The sequence below is a fragment of the Dermacentor albipictus genome, chromosome 6, assembly GCF_038994185.2.
Source record: "Dermacentor albipictus isolate Rhodes 1998 colony chromosome 6, USDA_Dalb.pri_finalv2, whole genome shotgun sequence".
Taxonomy (NCBI): Eukaryota; Metazoa; Arthropoda; class Arachnida; order Ixodida; family Ixodidae; genus Dermacentor; species Dermacentor albipictus.
This window is the reverse complement of record NC_091826.1, coordinates 111,588,664-111,602,612: the sequence shown is the minus strand read 5'-3', so window position 1 is coordinate 111,602,612 and position 13,949 is coordinate 111,588,664. Positions and strand designations below refer to the sequence as shown.

Below are 13,949 nucleotides of genomic sequence, written 5' to 3'. Positions count from 1 at the left end.
GATTGGTGGGATAAAAAAGTAAAAGAAAAAATAGGCTAAGCAAAAATAAAAACGATAGTGCTACAATTTCTTGTGTTTTGACAACAGCAGGTCAGTTAAAGCAGCTTTGAACTTTGGATTATCAAATATTTTCGTGACAGATCGGCGAAGGCGATTCCAACTGGCTGACGTACTGGGGATGAATGAATTGAAAATGTGGTTGGTGTGGCATGAAGGAATACCAACCTTATGGCAATGGTCGATGCGAGCTGAAACGCAACAAGGGAGGGTTATGAATTTATTCTTAATGGGGTTGTCATACTACATCTTATGGAATAGGCAAAGGCAGAATATTTTCCTACGTTGTGATAACCAATGGTAATTATAAGCTTGCTTTCGCAGTAGTGACGCTGGAGTTACGGTGATAATTAGAAAGAATGAAGAGAGCTGCCCAGTTCTGGACAGATTCAAGTTGATAGATGAGCGTCTCTTCACTGGGGTCCCAGACAGATGCAGCATATTCAAGTTTTGTACGAACTAACGATTTATAAAGAAATAGTTTTACAGAACAAGAAGAAAGATAAAAATTGCGGCGTATGTAGCCCAGCATGCGATTAGCGTTGTTGGTTATATCGTCTAAATGCATCTTCCAAGAAAGATAAGAAATAAATATGTCTAGATATTTGTAGCAGGGCACAGATTTGAGGTTACTAGTATTAAGATGATATGAGAGCAGTGTAGTATCACAACGAGAAACACATTATGTGCTTACATTTGTTAATGCTTAGTTCCATGTTCCATGTGTTAGCCCAGTCAGGAGCATACTGGATATCAGACTGACGACCTATATCGGAGTTGCTGTTAATTTCGCGGTATACGACAGTTTTCTACAAAAGGATTAATCGATGAGCATAACCTATCAGGTAAATTGTTACTATAAATGAGAAAAGGCAAAGGTCCCAGTGCAGAGACCTGTGGCACACCTGATCCAACTGTAGAAGTGACAGAGGAAGTGCTATTAGCTGCAACAAATTGCAAGCAATCGGTGAGAAAAGAGTGCAGCCATTAAAGAACGTTAGGATCAAGGTTAGGTGTACTTAGTTTAAAAAAGTAAGCAGTTGATGAGAAACCTTGTCAAAAGCTTTACAAAAATCTAGGAATATACAGCTAACAATAGATCTCTTGTAAAGTATGGAATTTAGATCCTGTGTAAATGATAAAAGTTGAGTTTCACAGGAAAATGATTTGCGAAATCCATGCTGATGATCATGGCATGTTCCATAATTTAACGGGGAATGCACATAAGTGAAATGGGCCGATAATTATGTGGCGAATGGCTATCCCCAGACTTGTGCAAGGGAATCACCTCCTCAACCTTCCAGTCTTCTGGAATGAAGGCTGTCAGAAGAGATTGCTGGAATAGATGAGAAAGCATTACAGAGCTGTACACTTTAGTCCTGATTAAAAACTTGGAATATACATTGTCAATGCCACATGATGAAGAAACTTTTAACTTATCTATTATTCTTTCTATGCCAGCAATATCAAACACAATAGGGTCCATCCGTAAAAAGTCAGTACTGGGTAGTGTTAGATATGGAGCTGTTTCCTGCGATTACTTCGAGTTCCCCAAACCACTTCGAGTCGCAGCACAGCTAATTGAGGAATGCCGAAGCAGGAAAGCACATTCCAGAGGAGCGGCCGAGCAAACAAGTTTAAGGCAACAAGTTCACGTGCCAACAAGTTCGTGCGCCGCCGGGATTAGCAGGTGGGCATCCGACAATGGAGCATGAGCAGCCCTCCCCTTCTCCTCGTTAGAAGTGCATTGCCAGTCTGCGAGGCAAGACCGCAAAGAGCCGCCAGGTGTGACACCGCGACACGGGCGCCTACCATTGGCTGAAAGTGGCGTCATCGGAGCGGACTCTCCCATTGGTCAAACATGACGTGACTTACAGTGCTCGAAGGGTTTATAAGAAGCCTTCCAGAGAGACCTGAGATTCTGGGATAGTCCCTGATTCCCTGATTCACCTCTCTCGAACTTCTTGCCGCGGGCCGCAGCGTCCGAGTTGCTGCCGGCCCGTAATGACTGTACGAGTGTTACTTGTCCCTCACGTCCCTGTACATAATGTAGAATAAATACTCCCAAGTTGTGGTTTCCATCCCGGAGTCCGTCCTTCAACCCCTACAGTAGACGTTACAGAACAAACACAGAGTTCAAAACATTTGCGCATTGATCAAGTTGGATTAGTTGATCGCTTGAGTGACAGCTGAATTCTCTTTTGTTGACTACGCTCCTAAATTGCCTAGGGTTAGTAATTAGAAGAAATGGTAATGTACTGTCAAAAAATGAATCATTGGTGTGCTTGACAGCTTTTTTGTATCAAGTAGCCACGGCCTTATAAGTAGTCCGTTTCCCAGTACCGGTTAGTTTTGCAGACAGAAAAATGTTTTTTCTTATTACAGAGCCTTTTTAACGGTTGAGTGTACCACGGCGATGGCCAGTTTGACACAATGACTATGTGTGGAATGTATTTCTCGATGAGCGACGAACTTTTTCTTTGAATACATCTAGAAAAGGATGGCATGCCATCGCAAGCACTTTCACGTGTGGTGTGTGTGTGTGGTGCTCTATCGTCTGAGCTACAGCAGTGGCTGTCCACCTCACACGTACCTGGGTACCTGTGCGCATTTACGAAGACATATCTCATTAAAAAAAATGTGCTTGCTTTCGCAGCCTGTGCGACAATGTGAGAGTCCATGCACCGTTGCTGTTGACAAGTTCAGAGTTCTCAGAAAGTCCAGACAGGATAATCCTGGAAAATTGAACTTTCCAGTCATACGACACTGACAGTCATATGACAAAGTGCAGCACACTTTATTACCATGCCGAAGGGCACCCCCATTCCAGAACTAAATATTCCAGAAATATCATTTCCAGAGTACAGATCTATCAAAGAGCAAAAAACAGTAAACGGAAGTGCAGTAGCAATCTCTTTCTGTAAGTGCACTTGCATTCGTGTACAGTATAAAATGAAACAGCTTATCGGTGGTGATAAACTTTATTGAAAGGGGGAAGGGTAAAGGGGGGCGTAGCTGAGGGATTGGGCTCTGCTGACGGGGGGTTGAGAAAACAGTAGCGAGGTGCATTTTCACATTATGTGTGTGGGTGTTCCTGTTTCTGAACAGAGCATTGGTCGCTTTCCTTGCCCCCTGTGATTTTGTTAATGTACTTTGGGTGTGAGTATGTGTTTGTCTGAAGTCGCCGAAACGCGACCGCTTGCGTTTTATCGAGTTGCTTGGCCGGTGGTGGGAGTGCGCGACGCCTCAAGCGATACCTATGGCCGGGCACAGCCGCGTGAGCGGGGGTCCACATGAGGGTTTTCAAGCCGCTTAGGGGATGTCGTGTGAGGACATGGTACGCATGTTTGGAAATTCTACCGCGGACAAAATTGCCGATGGCCTGCTTGCTGTCGCTGATGACGGTATTTGATTCCGCATGCATGGCCATGGCAATTGGCATGATTTCCTCCTCTTTTACCACTCGGCCAGCCGTGATTGTTGCGAGTTCTATCGATCCTCCGTTGTGATCCTCTACCACCGTGAGGGTGTCTGGCTGTGTCTGTATCTGCATGCATGGCCATGGCAATTGGCATGATTTCCTCCACTTTTACCACTCGGCCAGCCGTGATTGTTGCGAGTTCGATCGATCCTCCGTTGTGATCCTCTACCACCGCGAGGGTGTCTGGCTGCGTCTGTGTATCTGCATGCATGGCCATGGCAATCGCGGTTTCCTCCGCTTCCACCACTCAGCCAGCCGTGATTGTTGTGAGTTCTATCAATCCTCCGTTGTGATCCTCTACCACCGCGAGGGTGTCTGGCAGCGTCTGTGTAGACCACTCCATCTTGCGAGTCATAGCGTTGCCAAATGGCTTCACTACGGGCCTGCCGACGGCCCTGATGGAACTCGGGGTCCATGTTACGGGGTAGAGGTGGGGCATAAATATGCCCCCTGACCTTTTGCGGAATCGTCATGTACTCTGTAACCTCGGGGATAGCCTTGAGACAGCTTCCAGAGGACTGTGCGGCCAGCCGGGGTTACCAAGAGACGACAGAGTTGGGCTGTGTGGTGAGCGTCTAAGAGCTCCTCGATCGTGTTGTGCATGCCTAAGGCCACTAGCCTTGCGGTGGTCACGTGGTCCAGAAGACCCAGGGCTGCCTTTGTGCTTTGTCTGATCATTGTGTTTAATTTGGCTAAGTCCGTGGCTGCGAGTTTGACATATGGTGCCGAGTACATGGTTCTGCTGGTTATGTATGCCTGTAGGGCTGCATAGCTTATTAAATTTATGCAGCACTTATGTGGAGATATCTTGATAGTAGAGTCCACATGTCAGAACATTTAGGTGTTTTTTAGGTATCTTTCCTTTATCGATTAAGCTTCTAATGCTTAGCATACTGTAAAACAACAACCAGGGTGTCTACCAAGTTGACATTTCCAAATTCCCCGAGTTTTCCAGGTTTTCCCTGAGTGCCTTTGCGAAATTTCCTGAGTGATGCAGAACTATGTTTTATGTCAAGACGGGCTGGAATCATATCGCCCGATGCTCTTACTCTTTCATAAGCATAAGAATGTTTTTTTAAAAGAACCGACTTAATCCAATTTGAATACTAAGGAGTAGTGTTTATGGTATTCAAAAAAAAAAAGAATAGAAGGGAGGGGTTAGTAAAATGCACAGCAAATAAAATGTCTTCGAAAGAAATTGCAAATCGAGTCAGACATTCTCAAATACAAATAAAAAGGAGATGCATACAGAAGCAAATATTTTCGAATATGAGCTACTTATACCAACTGATAGGAAGCTCAGTGGTATGAGGCCCGAATTTTGTCACAATTGAGTCTCTCTCAACAGCTCGTATGTCAACCTCAACTGTCCCGACATACAGCTCGCGCACGACACCTCAGTGTTGTGTTCCACTGCTTTAAAGAGTTTATTTTAGTTTGTATGAGGGACACCTGCATCTCGGCGTCAGCCAAGAGTGTTTTTTGAGCTCAGGCTCCTTCAAAGAAGCACTTGCATACTTCATCCCCCGTTCATTCCTCAATGCGCTGGGGTCCTTTCTGTTCTCATGCTCCTTCTGTTGCGCGTTCGCACTACAGACCATTTGAAGCATACTCTTGGTCAGCTTATAGTCAACATCCAATTTTTCGGACCCCCTAGGGGCCGCGAAAACTTCCGAAAATTTAGGCAGTCCAAAAAAAATAAATGCATGTCTTTTACTGCTCTTAAGGGCTCAAATCGACACAGGCACGTCTGGAAAAGCTCTGAATGCCTGTCAGCACACTTATTAGGCATAGCGGGGCTCCTACTGCGACAGGAGAGGGCGGGTGCGTGCGTGTAAAATTAAGGAATACATACTGTGTCCCGTGACAATTGCCCCTTCCTACGCTTGTTAAGCTTCACCGCAATACTTTTGCTAATGCTTTACCGCGTCACACAACTGCATTGAGACAAAACTAACTTTCAGGAACCAGCATTATGGAATTCATCGTGCTTTCCGAGCTTCGAAGCCAAAATTATTGCTGACAGCGGAGAAATGAAGAAACACGGCACCGAACGGCAAGCAGCTCAATAGCGAACGTCGAAGCAGCTAGGCGTAGCGTTGCCGCAGTGGTGGCTATGGCTGCCAGCGGATCTGCGTGCGATAGCGCCGGTTCGAGGCGGCGAGGTAATCAAAATGGCAGCGGTGGTGGCTTTGATTAATGCAGTTTCGGACCTGCGGTCATGCAGAACGTCCGGAAAATCGGACGCCAAAGAGTTCTTGCGTCCGAAATTTCAGATGTTCTGATACATTGACTCTATGGAGTACGTGGTGGTGCCGCGAAGCCGTCCAAATTATCGGGAATCCGGAAAGTCGGTCGTTGATTCTACACTGGCAACTCCTACAGCCGACGACAGGGCGTCAATGACGATTCGTTATAATTCCTGTCTGTTACTCGAGCCAGCATTACCGCAACTTTCGACGCTTTCAATAAAATTACAGCTAATCCTCCCTGATGGAGGCACAAATTCCCTGAGTTTTCCCTAAGTTTTCCCAGACTACTAAAAATCCCTGAGAATTCCTGGTTTTCCCGGTTGGTAGACACCCTGACAACCTTACGTATTTGTACCTTTAAGAGAGAATGAGCCACTTCAGTGCTTTAGCTGTATTTCACAATCTTCAGTAATCATTGTCAATCACAACAATATGAGCAATGCATTCCTGTATCAGCTCTAGCATATGATGGCACGCGTCATCACAGGCAGATCCTACACACTAGACGCAAACTATAAGGTCAGGCACACATTCGTAAATTATAAGCACTATTTATTCTTCAGCTACTAAGGTCACACTGCGATAATCCACATTGGTCTTCTTCGAAGCGTTATGCTACGAGACAGGCCACTCACTGCTTCACTAACCTAAGCCTAATATGTCAGTAAATGGCAGGCAGTGCCTACTGGAAATTGCTAACTCATTTCTGTGGGCTAATTTATGGGGCACTGCAAGTACATAGTACAGTGTGCACATGTGCATACAGTGCATAAACAAGACGGCAGGTCCCACATTGTTCTCAGTACACACGCAGGGTACTTGCAATGCCGGAAGCAACTGAAAGAGAGAGAGGCCACCTACGCAGGAGCGCACCGAAGCAGCTGGCCACGGCTCTCCGGTTGAAGGCGTCCGGTGTGACCAGCGTCTCCATGGTGCACAGTCCGTGGTCGTCGCTGAACTGCTGCAGCCGATCCCACACACGCAACATGGAGCCTTGCTGCGCCACGGGGGCTGCAATCGTGTGTGTGCAATCACACATGAGCACTTGGGCGATTCCATGAGAGGTTGAAATGTGGCGAGATTTCACGAATTTTTTTAATAAAGAAGTTCGGTGATACAATCCTGTTTCGCATGACTACACGGTGCCAATGCTCGTGATTGAGAACTAAAAAATTACCCACTGCAGTTACTTTTCTTAACCGTTAATTATCATTCCTCGAAAACATTATCGTTTAGCACCAACGTGCAGTGTATCCCCTAACTGCGATCGTACAATGCATTCTTGAATTGCTAGATCCCATGTAAACAAGAAAAAATGCGAGGCATGCGTGACCGAGAGCAGTAGCCACCCACAGTGGCAGCGTCTCCGAAGTATGTTTGCCCGCCTGCGTTACGTGAAAAATGCCACCATGCAATGCGTTTCCTATTCAGGTACCAGCAAATCCCGTGGCTCACCACGCATCGCCAACCACAGTTACCACGAAAAGTATCTCCGCCTATCTGTTTCACAGCACGTGTGGCATAGTGCCGTTGGATGAGTACTGCACAATTTTAATGGGCGACAACCCGAGCGCACCGTTGTGTCCTGCTGTTGGTGGCGCGAAGTGAGCGACATGTCTCGCTCTGACAGCATAGCATTCCAACACTGCCTACCAGTTCGACTTAGTTTTGGTTTCCCGTCACCGTTTTACATATAATTATGTAGCTTTCTATATTATTTTGAGCAAAAGCAGAACAGCTAACCTTTATTTTTGTCCCAGTTGGCTTGTATTCTGTGTGCAGTACATTATAAGAATTTATCTCTCTAATTTCTGCAGTGCATTTGAGTCACAGAAAACCTATTGTGACAGTACTGCCTTTTGTCTGCCTAAATGTACAGTGTGCCTTTTTAAAAAGAAATGCAGTTTCTTGACGCAGCAATAGAAGGCAACCTCAGGCCACTCTAATATCAATCGATACACTTTTCCATAGCCTGATCGGCAGTGGCCAAACAAGGGGAATCTACGGCAACTGCAGTTATTGGCCCGATCAAAGAAACTTAAGTGTTCCTACAAAGCTGTCTTCTTCCATGATGAAAATGTGCTGCGGGACTAGATGAAGATAGAGAAAACGACACACATACACAGTGCTGTACGTGCGTTTTCTTTCTCTGTCTTGCCGCCCTGCCCATTTTAATCACAAATCAATACCAACGAGCCTGCCAACATGCTTGAGGTGAAGTTCTGTCCTCCTATTTCTTCTTATAAGAAATTATGAGAGCACCTCACACAGCCGAGGAGCACCATTTAACAAAGTCTTCACTTCAGCTGCGGTGCAACACAGTAGTGCCGTGCAGTGAAGCTGACAAACAGGGAAGGAAAACAATGCTCACCATCTGCTGCAGGCACAGGATGCACCACAGTCTCGTCGGGAGGGGCACTAGGCGATAATGAATTAGAAAGAAAAAAAAACTTACTGAAAGCAGCGTAATGAGAGTGGTAGGCACTAACAATTTCTAAGCCTGAACTTCTGCCTCGTTTGTGCTCTGATTTCATGCAAAGGTCGCATCTTGTGGTGCATACATTTTGTTGGCATGTTTACGTACACTCTTTGCCTGTTTAATCCAGGACAAAAACAGAAGTAAGTGTTTTCTGTTTTTGGATTAGTACCAGTTCAATACCTTGCTCGCTGCAGCAGCAAAAGTGCAGCATGCCCCGTGTTTTACCGTACCACTGATAAACAATGCCAGTAATTCACAACAGCAAAGCTGCCATTTTTTTTATGTCACAACTTGTGACAGACACAATCACTTTTGGTTTGTTATGACACGAACAAGCAAGTAATGTACATAAACACGGTAATAAAGCTTCATAGTGCATACATTTTACTACCATACTTATTTACATTAATTGGCTGCTTATACAGAAGGTATGTTTTCTGTTGAGATGTCCGTCCTAAAAAATTCCGACTTTGCTGTAGTATATTGGCACATTGCCTGCCACTGGTAGAGTAAAAAGACTCGTACGTAATAAATTTCATGTAAGTGATTACTTGTAATTATCACATTTTTTGGTCATTTTGTACTTTCACAATTATACTTTTTACTGGATAATGCTCACTGCAATACAGTTACTTTTTCAGTAACTATCCACATGCAATTAGTTCCTTTACTGATGCGACAAAGTGTAACAGGCAACACAGCTTTAGGAACCGCAATTCAGAGGGAACTACAGCGAAATGCCCCTGATTGCGCCATGCAGCAGTCTCACGGACGCACACGTTCAGAGGAAAAACCTGGAAGCCCAATATTTGTTTCCTCGTGCTAACGCTCCGACAGATACTGGCTGACGAATGGAGCCGGTGCTTGTATGTCTCGGCGGCGACAAGCACTGCCAAGAAATCGCCTATGGACAATTTGTACAGCTTTTCACTGGCCAAGGCAGAAGCATCTTCTTCATGTGCCAGCAACGTCAAAACAACGAAGCCCTGTGCTTTACAGAGGACACAGGTGTAGAGCAACAACAATCTTTTGTGCAAAATGTCCTTGCGTTGCAGCACCGCACAATCCCCTAGCGCGCACATCGAGCAAGTTTTCATCGCTGCTGCAGATTAATTCGCGACAAAAACGAGGCAAGATGACCAATAAAATCTTTGAAATGCCCGTTTATAAAAGTAAGCAATGTAGGAAGGGTGGCAGAGGATGCACTGAACGTGCCAGGCCAGCTCATTTTATTTACCGACTCTGTGCAACGTTCTAAACAATTTGAACGAAAGTAATGTAATGGTCTACTTTTTAGTAACTCCTCGATTATTTTCGTTGGGCAGTGATTGTAATTGTGATCGGTTACTTTTTTTTTCTGTGATGTGTAAGAGCCTGGGTAAAACACAGAGCATGCCGTGCTATTGCTGTTGTAGTGAGCAAGGTATTGAACCAGACCTAAACCCAAGATCAGACGTTATCTTTGGATGCGCCGAAACTGAACCAGAATGAATATATATATATATATATATATATATATATATATATATATATATACACACACACACACACACACACACACACACACACACACACACACACACACACACACACACACTCTATAATGAAACCGGGAAGAAAAAAAAAGACGGACGGTTTTAGGTTGAGCTTGGCCATTTTTTCTCTGGCTTTTCATCACTCCTTGACCTTGTGGATCAACTATATTACCTCGTTTGGAAATGCACGAGATCGCTGACATTTTAGGAGTGACCACATCGTTAGGACTGTTTTCAGTGTGTTGCGTTAGGAGGCATACCTGTTAGTAATGCACACATAGGTGTTTAGACATTGGTGACTGTCGATAGCATTGTTTCTATGGTGAAGAACCTATGTGTAATCACCAAAATGAAGAAGCTGGGCAGTCACATTTGATCCCACCAGTAAAACTGTAGTGGATAAAATATAAATTGCAAACTGCTATGGAGTTCTGACGTATTGCTTCTGAGGTAGGCTTCACCAACACGATTTTTCGTAACTACTTCAAGTGTGAGTAACAGCCTCCGTGCCTTCCTTTTAGAGTTCAGCTCTTAATGGCCTATTCCCACGGCGAACGTTGGCAGCACAACCGAGCGAACGAGCATGACGATGAAAGAGCAAACATGGAGCGGCAGATGAAAGACGCGAGCCACGAACAGTGGAGACCACTGAGGGCGGCCCCTTCAGTGACGTGTGCGTGGGAAACCGATTTCATGCGGACTTGCCCGACCACTCGATGCGTACTCGTAATTGGTCTCAGCTTGACCGCTTGTTTCGTACTATTGTCTGCTTGCGTCAGCTCTCGCTCATGCTTGTTTTGACTGTCATGGTTTGCATCCGTTTCCAAATCTGATTGTTTATGCGATGCAAATTGCGTACAACTTTCTGGAAGACAAGTGGCACCTGCGATTACACTGGTACCTTTGCCGAGTCACTTATAAAAGCCGATGCCCTTGAGCTGCAGATCAAATTTTCCACGATTGCCGACTCTGCTACATGTCGCTCCCAAACTCTATGCCTCAATATATTGCGAAATGAAAACACGTATAGAGGAGCACTCAAATTTCGCACTAGGGAGCATCATAATCATCAGCGATATTTTTTTGTTGCCTTTTTGTGTCGCTCGGGAGCATTGCTCTGTTTGCACAAAATTAATTTATGCCCTTTTTCTGTAATTATACTCAGGTTATGCAAAAGAACAGGTATTGATTCAAATCGGTTTGAAACGTCATTTTGTTTGCTCAGAAGTTGAACCGGAGCTGAACCGTTTTTTACTGAACCAAAAGTTTAAGTGAGAGGTGGTGCCACCATGTTGCTCTAGCAGAATCTACGTCTTTTCTTTTTGTCAGCTGTGGCAGCAGATGAGAGGCAATCCCGATTTCTTCAGAAAGAAAGAGGCAAGCAACGCACGCAGACACGATAAAGCTGCATGAACCATTAAATGCCACTTCCGAGTGAAACCCGTGTGCAACTCGGCCAGCGGTTTGGCCTAAAGTGCTACGTGACACCTGCAGCTATTATTTACACATTCACTATGTGCTTTCCGAGGCACGCTCACGTGAGTGAGCGTGCCTCAGAAAAACAAGCAGAAGAACGGTGATTTGGTGCAGCACTTCCATTACTAAGCCACAGGATCGCTTTTGCTGCACACTTACTGTTTCACAGTACGGCTAATCTCATGTGAGACACAGCAGGATCTGCTGCTACAATTTTACTGTGCCATACAGCCCAAAGTGTTAGGAAATAGTCTAAGCTCCAATGATGTCACACCTGCTTATTAGCGTAAAACTCAGAAACAAGCAAAACAAGAAAACACAGAAGTTGGGTTTTCATTTTCCCCAGTAAAAGTGAACCTTTTTTTTTTTCATATAGTAAATTATTCATGAGGTTTGAAATGAAAATGAAATTATGGGGTTTTAAGTGCCAAAACCCCTATCTGATTATGAGGCACGCCATAGTGGAGGACTCCAAAAATTCTTTAACGTGCACCTAAATCTAAGTACACCGGTGTTTTTGCATTTTGCCCCCATTGAAATGCAGCTGCTGTGGCCGGGATTCGATCCCGTGACCTCGTGCTTAGCAGCCCAACACCATAGCCACTAAGCAACCACGGCGGGTAACAATTAGTTATGAGAGCATGTCAAACCACTCTAAACTGTTTCACTGCTGCCTGCTCTCTGTTGTCCCATTAACTGCAGTCGCAATAAGGGAATCAGGCAAAGCAAGAAACTGGAGGCCATAGCTGCCTACACTTGTGCCACGGGAGCCTGCTCTGGCTCGTCCTCGGGCGGTGCCGGTCCCTCTGGAATGGGCAGCTGGTCTTCCTCGGCCCCTGCACAGGCACGAACGATTTGAGCAACAATGCACCGGCTTGTGGCCAGGGAACGCCGACTCCTGCATGACGCTGAATTTCCAACAGCGCCATAGAGTTTGTCGCATGAAAACGTAACAGCTCACGCGCGAGACCGTCAGCGGAAGTACACCATGCAGCAAAAAGGCGAGAGAGAAAAAAGAGAAAGCGGGGCCCGTGATGCATGTGACATGCAATACTCCAGCTCCTGTATGGGAGAACGCAGGGAAGGAGTTTCGCTTGCCGAGTCTAGACGTTGGCAAGTGGGGAGAGTGTCTATGCTGGCAGTGAAGCTCACTTCGTGAAATCATGGGTTGGCGGCACTGAATTATTTCTACCTCGGCTATTAATAAACCAATCTGAAAAATTGTTGTGGTACAATGCTCCCTAGAGGGCATGTAACAACTTCCAGCGTATAACGAAAATTTTCTATGTGACTTGGTGAGGGACCCTTTAAGCCTGTAGCAAGCCTGGAGAAATACAAACTAAACGTGACAGAAGCCTCTACTTGTGAACCGATCGGTGGGACCTTCCACAGTAAATGCCCAAATAAATTATCTTACCAGGAATTTCTGCTTGCTGTTCTTCCTCAGGAATCCCAGTCATCGATGGAACCACGCTGTGGGAACAAAAATGGTCTTAACGGTTATGTCACAATGGAATGAGGGCAGAACGATGAATGATTACTCACGAAGTCCTTCCTGCCAGTTTCCCCTCTCCGCCTGCAAAGTGGGGAAAACGCAAAGTTATCAGAGATATTTTTAGAACGATTCAAATCACTGAAGCTTTTTTTGTCGCTTCTGGAGGATAAGGCGAGTTGCATGAGCACCACTTCAACTTTGCCAAGTTAAGAATTTCTTCAAATACAGTTGAAAATAAGTTCGAGCTGTCACAGTGCTACTTTAACAATACAAGAAACAAAAAAAAAACAAGGGTTAAGGATTGGAAAGCATGCTTTTTGCATGTGGCAGAGGGTTGATTATCATTTGTGAGTTATATGAAGAGATGATATCTTTGGACTATCTTTCTTGCCTTGCACTCTGTGTTGAGGTAAGGCAGAGTCCACACAATTTTATTGCGAAAAATTTGTGGCACCAGTGCCAATGTGCTGCCCCACGTAGCGAGTCATTGTGCAAGTTCAGCATAACCCTCCAGATGCAAGAACACTCAACTCAACACAGCAAACAGTGCAAACAGGAAAATACAGATGCAAACCAGACAGACATGAGCTGTTTGTGCGTCTCTTGGCCATCATTGGCGCTTTTAACCACATCGACCAAAAGCCAACTCATCCAGCTCAACACCCTGGCTGTGTTCTATTACTCCCTGCAAAAGACTGTATAGTAGATTGCAAAATGCAAGGGAGGGGAGCCTCCGCCTTTAAGCTTCCTTCCAATCCAGACAAACAAGAGCTTTGTGAAGACTGGATCGACGGCAAGAATGATGCAGGCTACGGTAGTATCTGAACAATTAAGATGGCAGCCGAGTATCCTGCCCGAAGCTAATTGGAAAAATTGTCTGCCTTGCACACAAAAAGATGTGATCACATTTTAGCATTCGCTTGTAGCAAACCCCATGGCTGCTTTCTCCAAAAGAGTGGGAATTTGGTTGAACATGCAAAGCGTTTGATAGCGGAGACATTTCTATTTCTCAGCTTCCTTTTCTACCGTTGTGAGGCAGTGTCCAGCTACAAGGGCAGGTTCCAATACCGTACTTACTCGCATAATAGGCGCACCCCCAGTTTGGTCGCGGAAAATTTGATTTTTTTTATTTCCGCGCATAATAGGCGCACCCTGAACTTGGCACTGTGATCAG

At 45.2% G+C, this 13,949-nt stretch overlaps 1 protein-coding gene across 1 annotated transcript in view; it reads right to left on the bottom strand.

Annotated features, from left to right (window-relative positions):
• LOC135913306 (double-strand-break repair protein rad21 homolog) overlaps nt 1-13,949 on the bottom strand; it is a 101,399-nt gene that overhangs the window by 7,342 nt on the left and 80,108 nt on the right. Inside the window, exons 15-19 of the mRNA XM_065445897.1 lie at nt 12,826-12,856; nt 12,698-12,753; nt 12,035-12,116; nt 8,162-8,208; nt 6,652-6,801 (exon numbers count right to left, since the gene is read on the bottom strand). Coding sequence (XP_065301969.1) covers nt 6,652-6,801; nt 8,162-8,208; nt 12,035-12,116; nt 12,698-12,753; nt 12,826-12,856 — 366 coding nt within the window. The remainder of the gene's footprint in view (nt 1-6,651; nt 6,802-8,161; nt 8,209-12,034; nt 12,117-12,697; nt 12,754-12,825; nt 12,857-13,949) is intronic.